This window comes from Zootermopsis nevadensis, unplaced genomic scaffold, assembly GCF_977971745.1.
Source record: "Zootermopsis nevadensis isolate Lab colony 2312 unplaced genomic scaffold, Znev_1.0 Znev_ptg000021l, whole genome shotgun sequence".
NCBI lineage: Eukaryota > Metazoa > Arthropoda > Insecta > Blattodea > Termopsidae > Zootermopsis > Zootermopsis nevadensis.
Window position 1 is genome coordinate 22,584,359 of NW_028259153.1, and position 14,138 is coordinate 22,598,496.

Genomic DNA, 14,138 nt, shown 5'->3' on the forward strand with positions numbered 1-14,138 from the left:
TCTGCGTAGTTGCTATAATCATATGAATGCAGGTAGCGTTATTAAGATTTTTATAACTAACTAAAAACACATAAATAGCTTGACATTCATCGAAACAAATAAATAACAGTTTAAATCCATGGAGTCTCTTGGCACATGTCTGGGTCATGACATCATCATAAAAAATTCCCCGGGGGATTTCTCCGCGTGATTGTGTGGCCAATTGGTAATTCCCCATGCAGGAATTCTCCTCCAGTCTCATCTGTGTGTGGAAACAAATGTTGATTATCGTGTAAAGTACCCATTACTGTTGTCCAGTTTTAACCAAAATTGTAATGTATGAACGAATTTTAGTATAACTCCAAATATCGAATTCAGGGATTCTGATAGGCATATATTTGGCAAGCGCAACCTTTAGTTACGAACAGACTTAAAAGGTAACACATTATTATTAATACAGAACTTAAAAACTTTTGTGCAAATGAGAAAACTATGACTTGCATTCACTGTCCGATAGAAGAAACAAAAATTGACAACTGAACTTCATAAATGTTGCACCACTGAAATTAAAAAAAAGCCTATAAGACTTAAAGTTTCATGGATCATTTTAAGTATGGCATGAAATGAAATGTAACACGCAGAATATTAAATAGGATTTGAGGTTCTCATCGTGGTGAGTACAAAGATGGCTGTCTTCTGGGTTGCAGCCCTGTGTTGTCTGGTAGAAGTTTGCCGTCATTTCAGAGGTCCTTGCTGCCTCCATCATCAGGGCAATGAGACCCGATGATGTCTCTCCTACATTAGTGATTCTGTGGACACATGCCCTGGAGAAGGCAGTTTTTATTTAATGTATTATTACAATTGTTTTTCTTACCTGATATTTGTATGTACAAACTGCATTAGTGTTACTGTCATATTTTGTTTGGCAATAATTTTTTTAAACTGTTTTATTGCTGTATAAGGTTTCTGATTGTCAGTATTGTCATTCATTTCAGACAAATGGGTGATCTTCATGTCACAACCCATTTAAAAAATGTCATATTAATATCAACCCAGATGTTATTGAGGTGAAGCTTGTGGGAAAACTTGTGCGCTAATCATGTCAAAAGTGTTTATTTAGAATTGGCTTCTTTTTCTTTGAAAGAAGCTAATTATATTAGTTCCACATATGTATTATATAAGGGGTGACTTGTCTACTTATTAAAACAAATATTAAGATACATAAAACATATATTTTTCCCACCGTTTTTGTCATTGAGATATCTCTTACCCTGAAAAAAAGTATTTATTTTATGAATAATTAAAAACAAAAATCTTGGAAAATATCCAGACAAAAGAGAAGTGTGGTAAATGAGTAAGGATATAACGCATAACTTCAGTTTATACAAGTCTAATAAAATTGGTAGGTTAGTTAAATGAAGGAAATTTTATTGACGTAGACATATAGCAAGAAATAAGAAGTACACAAACTTTGGTGAGGAAACCACTGTATCATCATTTCGAAAACCAAGATGATAATATTACAATTGATCTTCAAGAAATTTCGTGTAAACAGTGCATATATAGTTTTTTTTTTTTTTTTCATATTTACCACTGCATTTGCAACTTTTGTCTAGTTAAAATGAATCCACATTAACGTGTGCTTGTGTGCATTAACAAAGAAATGTTTTTGTGTTTCACAAAGTGTGTTGCTAATGTGAAACGTTGTGTGTTTTATAACATCAGACGATGGACAAGGTCCAAAATCCCCACAACTCAGATCACATGAAATGTGTCTACAGTTTGCCAAAAGTCGAAAGAACATAATCTCTTTACCCGTCTAATTGAAATGCATAACTGCTCTGTTGCATATGTGTGCGTTCTGTCTTATGTCAGTAATGCATGTTTCTGAGTGTGACTACACGAGAACTGAACTAAGGAAGATGTGTATCTGATACCACCTGGAAAAAATGGGGCAAAAAATTTATAATGAAATTAAAAGACTAAATCCTTTTTGCTTGTCATTATTTAATTTAAATGTTTAGATATTGTTGGCATTCATTTGCTTTCCAAAATATGTGTGTGTTATAGAAAATGTTCGCCACTTATTTTGAATACTTACGAAACAGTCTCATAATGTGATGGAAGAACATATATTACAAGTTTTTGTAAAATATTGCTCAAGAGAATGTTTGGAATGAGATATAAAGTAATTGTGATGTACACATGTTATCAGTTATTGATTGGATGGTGAGATACGAAACTATGATGGATCCTACATATTTTGGATTGCGGCAACAACAAATGCATACTGAATTTTTGTGAGAAAAATCTCTTGGAAAGTGAATGATTGGAAGACCAAGGATGAGATTTGAGGCTGGCGGTAATATGAATATTAGAGAAGTGGGTTTAAGGGTGGGAGATGAATGGAAGTGTTTCATTTTTTAAATTAACTTGTGTTGTTACATTTACATATAGTTGTAAATCATGGAACTTGACAACTAAACATCTGAGCCAATTACAGGAAATGTAAATTTGATATTTTTGAAAGAATCAAAGAAGATAAATGGAAAAGATTGAATTTAAACAATATGAAAATATATCTATTGAACCATTAAAAGAAATTCTGAAAAATTTACAGCACACAGGGTTCAGATACATATGTAAAATATTTGCTCAAGCAGGCAAAACAAAAATGGAAGAAGACCTATGCATAAAAGAATGTGTTGAGAAGGAAAGAGGTAATGGATGAATGAGGCAAACTTGGAGCCACAGATCTGAGAAACATTTGAGTAAAGGAAGAACAAAAACCTGTGCTTTATGCTGTTTGCTCACTGCTGATATGATAAATAGACCAGGCAGTACAGATGTGTAAGTAAAACCCATGATTTAAAGAAGAAATGTTGTGAGACTTCAGTACATTAGCCCAAATAGGGGACAAGAACTAAGATGATAAGGTGAAATTGGTCTCAGGAAATGTATCTGATGATGTCGTTTAGAATAGATTTACTCAGGGTATTGTCCATTGTTAGGCTTTTATTGTGACAGTGATGAACCTTTGGGTCCTTAACAACAGAACTTTCACTATAAAATTTGTATTACACAGTTAACAGGCATTTGTATTCAGTTTTTAACTGTTTGTACTTCTTCGAACAGTGTATAAATCTTTTTGAACTCACACTGCCATCATGATAGAGAAAATATACACAGGGGTTTTGTCTCGAGGGAAGTTGGAGCCGTTTGCTTCTTCTGTCATAATATTCAAGTTGGTATTAGTTGCCATGTATTTGCAGACATACTCATCTAACTCCCCCCTCCCCAAAAAGTTTATACTTAAGGGCACATCTTCCTTGAATATCCATTATGATTCTTCTATTTAGCGGCACCAATAGAAAAATCATCTTCTTAGGTCGAAGTGTTTGGAGATTATTCATCTGTTGGTCTCACTATGCCAGGCGTGAGGTTAACACGTCATCCCTTCCACTGTTTTGATGACCATACTGACAATCGGACAGAATTACAGCCTGGAAAAAGCCAGCAATTTTCAGGTAATGTGTTGCCAGAGTAAAGCTCTGATATAGACTGTAATAAGTTTGTTGAACTGACAATGTTACAGTACAACCAACTGAAGCAGCGTAATCGCTCAAGGAGCGGCTCATCACTGGCGTCAGTTAGTGGACAACAGCGCCAGCATCCACCTCCTCTAGTGTCTCATGCCAGTGATCCCACCCTTGCTACTTCCCTGTCATTGATAACCCCAAACCCTCCCTCTCCATCAACTAGCACCAGTACCCTTCAGCCCCTACTCGCACAGCTTCTTACAAGTAAGTATTAAAAGTATATCATAGCCTACTGTCTGGGGATTGAACCCAGGGTTCCTGCTTCATTGTCATGTGAGTGCCTATCTTTTGGGCTGCCAAGGACATCCACTTGTGAGGTGACAGTATTCCTCCCTAGCATCCTGACAGAACAGATTAAATTTCCATGTCCTGTCACTGTCATCTCTACTGTCCAATGGTGTTTTGTCTTCCTCAACATATTCCTTGCAAAGGTCACACATTTCTACCAACACGGCCCAGTTCTTAAATGATGTTTGAAGTCCTCCAATTTAAGTGCCATTTTTATACTTTTATAGTTCCACAGCCAAATACAATTTTCAGAATATTGATATTTGGACAGTGATTCAGAGCATGTCCTTTACCATTGAGCGTTCTGAAACACTGCAAATCAAGTAAAGTCTTCTGTATGTTGCTCTGTTTTAAAATGGTGACATCAGAATTTTGGAGGAAGTGGCTGCCTCCTCCTGTGCGGGTTTAAGTAACAGGAAAGTAGTTTTTACATATTATTATAACACAATTTGTGGTCAGAAATAAATATAGCTGTCATAAATTGCGATTATTTAAAATGGTATATAGCACAAGTGTGGCATGTAGCGATCCTGAACTGTGGCCTATGCAAGTTGGACCATAACTAATGTTTCTGTTATTGGCGTGTGGTGTTGTTCATAAACAGACGTTTTATACGTTACGCCAAATTTTATTAAGATTTATTCGACTATTATCCTGTCATATATGTATTCTTATTTCCCACATGTGCTACATGCCCCACCAATCTTATTTTCTTTTATGCAATCACTTTGGTGAAGAGCGCGTTGTAAGATACATGTGTGTCTGATGATGGCCTAATCAGGCTGGAATATGTAACAAAGATAATAAAATGATGAGGTTGTGTAGACGAGGTCAAGGTTAAAAGTGCACAGAGCTTTACCTCTGGTTCCCATAAGCCCTTCATTTACTCTGTGCTTAAACAAAGGTACTGCTTTCTTTTGCTTTTGTTGTGTGACAGTATTGGCAGGTCCTATAATGTTTACTTCATTCTCTGAAATATTTCAGATTCAGTGGGTATTTACAATTTTACTGGTGCCTCAGACAAAGTAATTGGAAGGACTCAGTCAGTGGTTCCAATCCTTCCCGCACTCAGTCCTGTGTCATCTCAGCCCGCGACAACTCTTCTCATCACCACCTCAACCCCAGTAACAGTAGGTCAGTCGATGGCACACGCTTCCAGTCAGGTCAGTATACCACTTGTTAAACCTAATATATACAGAGCAAATGTTTGTATTTTCTGCAGCAGAAAGTTATCGAGGTGTGTGGGTTTAAATTTGTGTTTTTGAGCTTCTGTCAAAGCGCTTAGTGCTACATAATTCCAGAGTATTGAAGAATATCATGACATTGTTTTTGTTCAACACTGTACAATGTTGCAGTTGTTACTTGGGCCATTGGGTGTTGGAGTTGGGGGTAATGGGGGGAAGGGACCTGATTCGCCTAGTGAAAACTCAGCTGTGGCTTCTTCCCCTGCGGGACTGAGCCTTTCACCCCTTCCCTCACCTCTCAGCATGGCATCAGTGGGCACTGCAGGCCCCCTCTCACCTTCCAGGTCAACATCCCTGCATTCAAGAGCAGAGGTGGATAAGCGCGCACAATCACGCCGCAAAATCAACACTCCACCTAAGGTAGCTTGGGCTCTTTTTCCTTCTTTTGCAAATGTATGGTATATAGATTTATTTTGTTGTGGGTTTCCAGGTGTTGCAACTGATAAAAATATACAGGCTGCCAACCATTCAGGAGGGCCAGGATAGCTCAATCAGTATAGTAATTGCTGTTCCTGGACAGCCAGGGTTCAATTCCCAGCAGTGACAGGGTTGTTCTGTTAGCCACCAAGTCCACACTGGCTGTGGGACCCACCCAGTGTTGGCAGCAAGCCCACTTGTACACAGTGGCAGAGATTCTTTTAATTCTTGGCTTGTACTTAATTGCTTTGGCTGACTCAGATGTCATTTATTTAATTTATAAGACAGCTTCTTAAATATGATTTCATTTGTGTCATGGATGAAAACAGTCTGTTGGTAAGAAGTGGCATCTAAAATATATTTCAGTGGTTCTTTTTTCTCTCCCCCCCCCCCCCTGTGGCTGTCTCAGATAAATGTACATTTTAATATTTTGGTTAGAAACATAAAATAACAAATCTAAAACTTCTTGACGATGGTGAAGAGTCAATTGAATAAAAATTTTCTTGGATATTATCCATCGTCTAGTAAATATAAAACGTAAAACGACGTTTCGGAGATGGGACTCTATCTCCGTCTTCAGGTTCCTACACAGTTGGGCCCACAACGTGTCTTGTGCACCAACAAATTATAGTTGGGTGACTGATTTACCAAGTGGCTCTAAATTGTTAATATACATGAAACCTTTGCCTAATGGTATCAGTCTAAATCTTTTCATTGCCAGTGGTTTGCCATCCCTGTATAAAACTGTGATGTTACACCCAGTGAATCATTTGAGTTTTTTTTTTAGAAATGGCTCAAGTGTAAGGTCTTTTAAAGAATTGGCATTCTGCAAACTTTTACAGGATCGCCGTACATGTCACATCAATGCCGAACAGAAGCGAAGGTGCAATATCAAGAATGGATTTGACATGCTCCACTCTTTAATACCACAGCTCAATCAGAACCCTACTGCAAAGGTAAATCTCAGTAGGATAATTGTTACATGAACACTAGAGGAATTTTGCACAAAGTCTGTCGAAAGGCTCAGAAGACAGTAGTCTTGCTACTGAACTTATTTCATGTTGACTATGTGATTAATTGGTAGTACTTTTACTATCGCAACTGCAACAGAGTGAAGACATATTTGCCTGAATTATGAGTCATTCTATAGGATAATTATGGAGAGCAAAGAACAGCTTGTGGTAGACTTAAGTGCAATCTTCTTAATATACAATGTTTCAGCTTAGTAAAGCAGCAATGCTTCAGAAAGGTGCAGACTACATTCGACAGATGCGGGCGGAGAGGTCTCAGCTCCATGATGAGATGGACAGCTTGCGCCAGCAAGTTGAGTGCCTCAACACTGCTATTAGGTACTCTTTAATTGTAACTGCACTACCACATTCCAAGTTGATAACAAAGGCGTGTGAGTGGGTTGATAAAGCAATTATGTATAGTCTTCCAGGTTAACAGCTAGTGACATGTAATTTCTTTACTTCATGAGTATGGACTTTAGAATATGTTGTATACCTTGTTTACATGATGTGAGGCATGCCTGAATGCAGAAGGGGGATATAAATGTAAATTTATGGAACATACTTGGTTCCATTTGTGTTATGTTACAGTAACTGCCAAGCCATGCTACCAGCTACAGGAGCACCAGTGTCACGTCAACGGGCCAGCAAGATGAGGGAGATGTTTGATGAGTACGTTCGGATACGAACGCTTGAAAACTGGAAATTTTGGATTGTATCCTCTATGTTATTATAGACGTACAGACAGGTAGTTACGTGTAAAACTTTCTTCCATTTTGGACACGTTAATTCTGAACTAGCTACTTCATAGAACAGTTTTTTCTCCCCTCCATAAGAATGATCTTATACCTTCTATGATGAGGCTCTAAGAACTTTAGCTTAAAATACAAATAAAGAAAAAAGAAGGAAAAGAAATTTGATTTGAGGCTCTCACGGTACTGAAGATGTCAATGTTGTTGTAAAACTAATTCTGACAGAATACTGAAGGAGTCTGTGTATGCACTCAGTTGCAATCTGCAGTAGAACAGTCTGAGGGATTAATGACACGTGTTACCACAAATGTACATCGTTACTGTCATATCATTACCTTAACACAAACACAGTTAAGCGTTTTACTGGAGCCTCTCCTTGTGTCATACAATGCAGCCATCTCAACAGCTAGTCTGGAGGATCTATATCGTTCAACACTGCTCTGGGTAGAGCAGCACTGTTCTCTTGTGGACCTTCGACCAGGTAAAGAATTTTCCCTAACATTGACTGTACTTTTATTAGTGCACTTTCCTTATAAATGTAGATAGATGTGTGTTCCACTTCATAATTCTTTAACCAGTAGATGAATTTTTATGAGACTTTGTGATGCAGATTATTTATGAAGGAATATTTGCCACCTTTTGCTTCTGTTTTGTGCACTAGCGGTTTTGAATTCACTGCGGTACCTGTGCACAGCTACAGAGATCTTGACGGACCCTTCACGGCTACCTGATGAAGCAAGGCAGGCGGTGAACAAACAGCAACAAGACCAGTGACCCGACGGGACTCATTGACCTTCAGTTATAACCTGTGGTGGTAGCACTTTCTAAGAAGTTTAATTTACCGAGCAAATGCTCCAGGTAACATGTTGCATGTTGCCCGATCATCTGGCACACAGCAGTTACAAAATACTGGACATTATAAGCGGTAAAGCTGCATTGACTGTTATTTCTGTGGTATAATGTAATACTTTTTGTGCTACAAGGTTAATGGTGGCAGTTGTTGATATTGATTTAGGAGGAGAAAATTGTACCTAGTCCATATTATTTGCCTGGAGAGACTGGGCCAAGCCATGAAACCTCCCAGACATGATAGCCAGCCACATTTGGTAGCCTTGTGTGGTAAGTTGGAGGACTTTTCACTGCCAATTTTGAGTCAGAATATATATAAATTTGAAACAAATGGCAGTGAGGCTTACGTTGACAAACCTGTAGTGCAGATTGATGTTCAATGAGTTCGCTGACCAAAGTGCATCACATACTAATGCAAGTGAGATTACAGCACTGACAGTCCCTCACAGGCCTTTTGTTTTATTAAAGGCAGGTTACGCACAGTTCGTTGTGCTGTCAGTAGTTCAGAATGATTAAGGATACATCTTCCTTTTCAGGAGAAATCCATTTGAAACCAAAGGGTGCTTCTAGTTAATTAAGTACAAGTTTTATGATGCCATTTTAAGATCTCTTACCAGTAGATTAAACTGGATCATTTTGCCTAGTAAAAGAGAATTTATAAACCCATTCCCAACTTCTTGCTGTATATTCTGTTTGCAGGGATTTGCAACACAACACCACACATGCAATTGGGTCTGATCTTTGTTCTGTGGTAAAGATGATGGTAGACTGTAAATATGTTCTTAAGTAAATACTTTGGTAGAATTTATTTTAGGACTGTTTATAATCCTTTGTAATTTGTTAAAATGTAATATTTTATTTGTCTTCTTTTGGTATTTGACCCAGTGAAAATGTATATACAGTGACTGTGTGATAATTCAGCCAGCAGCCATGCAAGAATGTCCGTAGTGCCATAGTTAAAATTTTACATGGAGTAATTTCTGTTAATGTGAAATATGCAATTTTTAATATATGTGATATTGTACTTCAAAAAATTTCAGATAACCAGCTTGTTATTTATATGTGGAGGTTATTTTATATGAAAGTTAATAATTCTTTAATATTTTTCATTTTTATAAGAAAGTTCTTTCTTCAGCTTCTTGTTTATAAAATTTATTGGTATTGCACAAATTGTGCATTGTGTATTATGCTTGTCTTGCAGATGCAACCTTTTGTTTTCATCAGCTGATTAAATTTGTCTCCGTTAGCCGGGACATGAACAGAAATAAATTTTGGACTGAAAACCAGAATATGACTAGTGTGAAGCTAACTTTTCAGTTGTCTATTCCCAAATTTGAGAATGCATTGAGATTTGCCTCCATATTTGCTGTACATCATCATAGTAGTGGTTTAAATCAATTGCACTGGATTGCTAACCAAAAATTGGAATGACTGGTGTAATTTTTGTGCAATGAACCAAGTTGGTTCGAGTCTTTCTGTACGAGTGAACATGACATCCACTTTAGGTTGTTTCTTTTCTGCAAATCCAGTCAAGGCGTTTTCAACATGGAGAAAGAATGTGCTTAGTGTAATTTGGTATTCTAATTGTTAATGTAGCTGTCTGCACATTTCATTATGTATATAAAAAAGGAAAGGGTGTCAAGATCTAGTACATAGGACTGTGAACCATTCTTATTACTTATATTACATCATGTGATATTACATACAGTAGCAAGCATTTTTACAAAATTTAACTTTTGCTAGAGCTATAAATTTTACTAAAAAGCATTTTTGCACCAGTTAATACTGAAGTAATTTGTTAACATTGTCTATTCTAAATAAGTTTTTTAAATGTTGTATAATCTAACATTAGTTCTTTTATTGAAACAATTTTGAACAATGATGTTAATGACGTATAAATGTGAACTGTATGGTATGACTGAATGTGATGGTGACACCATTTTTATACTCTTTAAATCTGAATGAATCCACCCTTTTTGGTATTGTGTACATTTCTCTCATTATTTTGTATAAGATGATTTGCTTGAAACTATATATGATGGCATGCGCGTACTCACTTCTATAACCCTGAAGACTTGTCCTGTGCATACTGCATATACAAGCTGTATGCCATATGAACCTTATTAATGTACAAAGTATGATGACAGAATACATATTTCCTGTGTTGCTAATTGGCAACTTCCAGTTACTTGTCAGTATGTTCATCCGAAGGTTGTTGAGTCTTGATAGGTTCGTGTCTTCTATTCCTAAGATATCCAACTTCCAGTTTTGTATTTATCCCAGGGCTCTTCCCCTACTCTATGTGATCACTATCCCTCCCACCCTTATATTTCTTCTCCTACTTTAGGGATGTAGGGACAAGAAAATGATAAGATATGAACAGCAATTGTTTCTTCGGCTTTAAATGCTAATGCACCACAGTGTTTACACACTTCATGAGGTACACCTACTAAAGAATCAAATTTTCATCAAATATGTATTCTCTAGCATACCCAATGACGACTTGTCCGTCATTGGGTAGCTCACTGGCGTTCTCTCTAAGCTTCATTCATATTAGCCGCATGTTAAGAAGCTTTAACTGGTTATGAGTTTCATTCATATTTGCTACGTGATGTATTTTTAACAGTGCTTTATGATATTGTTCTAGGTACCGTCACTGATATTTGTGCTCTGTTGATACGTCTTGGAATGTGGTTACTTGGAACAGGAAGCATCGTAGGAAAATGTATAATTAAGTTGTGAGCCATGAATTTAAATGTCTGAGGATAGGTTTAAAAAAAACTTTATTGCTTCACAACTTTTCACATTGGTACAGCAAAGATAAATTAAACAATTTGCAATTTAATACAGATAATTTAAAACATTTTGGAGAACAGTAATTATATCCTCAGATGATAAGCTGAGTATGGTCTCCAGTAACAAAGGTTTGTGGAGCTCAAACAGTGGCCTGAGATGAGCACACAAAAGCTCCTTAAGATTAAAAAATATAATTTTTCTTACAACATTTTATTAGCAATCTTTTTACAAGTTGAATAAAACACAATCATTCTACATACATCAGAGAGTAATTGCAGGTTTTAACACATCATTTATTAACTTAAAAATACAAGCAAAATTTACCTAGGTTATGTCACTGGAATTAATTTCCTTCTGCAGCCCTATTCGAGATAATTGTTTAATGACTGTTCATGTGTTTTCTCTGTCTCAAGCTTATGACAAAATACTAACCAAAGGCACTTTGACACTTTACAGGAAATCAGATGTGGATGTCGTTTAACAATGACTTAAAATGGTTGACTGGGACAAGAACAGACACAAGGCTAGTTTTAATGTAATTTCAAGGATTTCGCCAGAAAGGATTGAGGAATGAATGGCATTCACAGCATGCCAAATCTATTTACATGTTAACCTTTTAATTTAAAAGGCGCTACTTCTATATGGTTTTGTAGTGACACATCTGTAATTGGAAACTGCCGCGTTTCTTTTACTGATCTCAGATGCCAAATAAATTTGTAACAAGAGTCAAAGTGGTTGTACTTGTAAATGTGATTTTGTGTACATGGCATGAGTGCAATCCTATAAACTTTAATTTTCAATTTTATTGTATACAGTGAACACCTTCACAGTCAGTCATGTCACAGGATCTGGGCATGGTTCTGCTGCTTATCATTACCAACCAACTACATTACGCTGAAATTTGTATAAATTCACTACCCAAATTAATTTCTGCATTAGATGTCTTATATAATTCCAAGAGTACAAGAAAAGCTAGTGATATTACTATTGATATTCATATGTAAGTAAGCAAAGTTTTATTTTTTACTTGAACCTACATGATCAATTAATAATCATGGCATTTTGCTACACGAAAGTCTGTTAAAAGAGAAGTTTTATGACTTTGTGGTACAATATTCTGGTGTAAGCATTAATATTTACTGGTACATAAAAGTGCCATCAACATACACATTGATTTGTATAGTGATAGCATATCATTATCCCTAACGCTACGTGAATTACGTATTAAGTGTGTATCGACAGTAATTATATGCACCAATAAATATTAGAATGCATGTGGATGATAAGTATAGTAAGGAACAAATTTATATTTTAGTGACTACCTTCATTTGATGAAAAGAAAAATATAAATGTTTAGGGATGAAACAATCGCATAAAGTAAAACAGGTTAGATCAGAGGGTTAGTTCTTATTTCAGGCCACATAGCAATGTATGTGTTAACATAGCAGCCATGCCATTGTCTAAAATACTTTCATTTTTAATATAGATTTTTAAGTGTCTCATATTTCAAATAAACAACATTTTGTATATATGGAATACCTGATCCATTGGTTCCCAACCTCATGAGGTCCTTAGGACAATATACTTTTTAAAACTTAGAAGAGCCTGAAATGATATTCCTTAAGTGATCCTTGCCACAAACAATTTATAATAACACAAGTCAGCAAACAACTTCAGTTGATTTACAAAAGTTCAAATTAACTGAAAATCACATTTCTAGAACTAAGAGGTACCCTCAGAAAACAAAAAATGAATGGTAGAAAAAAGAACACATAATATGCTAGTACACAAACTATTTTCAATTTTACAATTGACAAGTAAGAATAGTCATGTATAAATATTTAATTAACCAGTATCACTACAATGCCAGTCTCATGAAATTATGTTTAAATATGAACACTGGGCACATAGCATGTATATGTGTGTGCCATCATCTTCCGGTGTGGTATGGAACTGTGGTTTGCTTAAGCATGAACTGTTGTGATCACTAATACAGGACTGAATATGATGCCCAAGGTTTAGAAGTGTCGTGTGGGCGGTAATTCTAATATCACATCGGTGGCACACAATGAAGGATCCATATGGAAGTACATTTTCAATCTGCAATGTTGTCTTTTGACAAACAGGACACACAACTTCATCCTCTAAATTTTTCTGCAGCATTTCTGAGAACATCTCTTCTTCACTTGCTAGCAATGCTTCATATTCTGCAATTATCTCTTCTTCTGGAAAAGTTAATTCAAGGGTTATACATTAATCAAGAAATACTTATCAGGCACATGGGGCTGTTGTACTGCTACACTGTTCTCTGTGCATCTACTGTCCTTTACAACTTTTAAATTCTTTGCCAGATAAATATAAACTGGGTATTACAGAATATATACTGCAACAGATCAACTGTCATGCAGTTCAACATGATGTCCAGTTTTCAACTGAGGTACAAATTACAAACCACATGTATGGCATTTCATCTACATTACTGTGCATAGCTACAATTGTACTTTCATAATTTACACCATTTATGGGTCTAAGTTGTAATCTGTTACCTTCCTTAGTAAGGGTGCTTGCTTCAGTTTCAAGTCCAAAGGAAGACAAAGAATATGTTACGCCTGATTCAGCATTTCCAAGAGTTGAAAGCAAGTTGTCCACATCATTACATGAATGAAGGCTCCTCAATTTACATACAATTTTGTCACGGTTTTCCTTCATCCTCGCTTTGCAACGCTGTAACAAGTCATACATGGTAAAATGATGCAGTGGTCCCCCTCTTGGTTTTGTGCTCATAAACATGTAATTTAATTTCTCATTGATAAAGTTACATTTTCGAGGCATTGTAATTTTTAAACCCATTGTCACCATGTGACTGGAGAACGATAATCTTGTCCCGTGAACCCTAAATCAATCATTCAAATTAAATGAATTATTATAAATATTAATAATAATAGATAACACTATACCGCTCGCAGAACATCCCTGAACTTCGGTGAACCATGTTTAATTTTATACGCAGCTTTCCTGTTCAATTCCGCAATATTATGTTTACGTGGAGTTAAAGCTTCCGTCGCCATTGTACATCAATGATTTTCACTGAGCACTGTTACATTTTCATAATAAATTGTAGGTTAGGGTAGGGCTATGACTTCGGAAGAATTAACATGCATGGACACATAGTACCAACACGGGAGCTTCTATCTTTCAAGGTAC

General features: G+C 36.3%; 2 protein-coding genes across 5 annotated transcripts in view; one reads left to right on the plus strand and one right to left on the minus strand.

Annotated features, from left to right (window-relative positions):
- Positions 1–10,326, plus strand: part of Mondo (MLX interacting protein mondo) — a 45,952-nt gene extending 35,626 nt beyond the window's left edge. For 2 of the 4 annotated variants that reach the window (XM_022081471.2, XM_022081473.2), the window contains exons 9-16: positions 3,575–3,782; positions 4,851–5,029; positions 5,222–5,470; positions 6,370–6,483; positions 6,749–6,876; positions 7,129–7,252; positions 7,641–7,770; positions 7,951–10,326. In XM_022081471.2, the coding sequence (XP_021937163.1) occupies positions 3,575–3,782; positions 4,851–5,029; positions 5,222–5,470; positions 6,370–6,483; positions 6,749–6,876; positions 7,129–7,252; positions 7,641–7,770; positions 7,951–8,063 (1,245 nt within the window). In that variant the 3' untranslated portion in view covers positions 8,064–10,326. Of the gene's footprint in view, positions 1–3,367; positions 3,507–3,574; positions 3,783–4,850; positions 5,030–5,221; positions 5,471–6,369; positions 6,484–6,748; positions 6,877–7,128; positions 7,253–7,640; positions 7,771–7,950 lie in introns of all 4 variants that reach the window. The other 2 variants (XM_022081472.1, XM_022081474.2) reach the window with 2 other exon arrangements.
- A 578-nt stretch (positions 10,327–10,904) lies between these two features.
- Positions 10,905–14,137, minus strand: LOC110838356 (RPA-interacting protein alpha). The gene is made up of 3 exons (XM_022081479.2): positions 13,892–14,137; positions 13,481–13,658; positions 10,905–13,159 (listed from the first exon to the last, which is right to left on the minus strand). The coding sequence occupies exons 1-3, from the start codon at positions 14,000–14,002 to the stop codon at positions 12,807–12,809; spliced, it is 642 nt and encodes a 213-aa protein (XP_021937171.2). The 5' UTR covers positions 14,003–14,137; the 3' UTR covers positions 10,905–12,806.
- Between the last annotated feature and the right edge of the window lies 1 nt (position 14,138).

Coding starts and splice junctions, on each gene's coding strand:
- LOC110838356 (XM_022081479.2), bottom strand. CDS start 14,002: ATGGCGACGGAAGCTTTAACTCCACGTAAACATAATATTGCGGAATTG. Junction 13,659..13,891: donor TCAGGGATGTTCTGCGAGCG/GTATAGTGTTAT, acceptor GACTTGTTACAG/CGTTGCAAAGCGAGGATGAA. Junction 13,160..13,480: donor AAGCACCCTTACTAAGGAAG/GTAACAGATTAC, acceptor TAACTTTTCCAG/AAGAAGAGATAATTGCAGAA.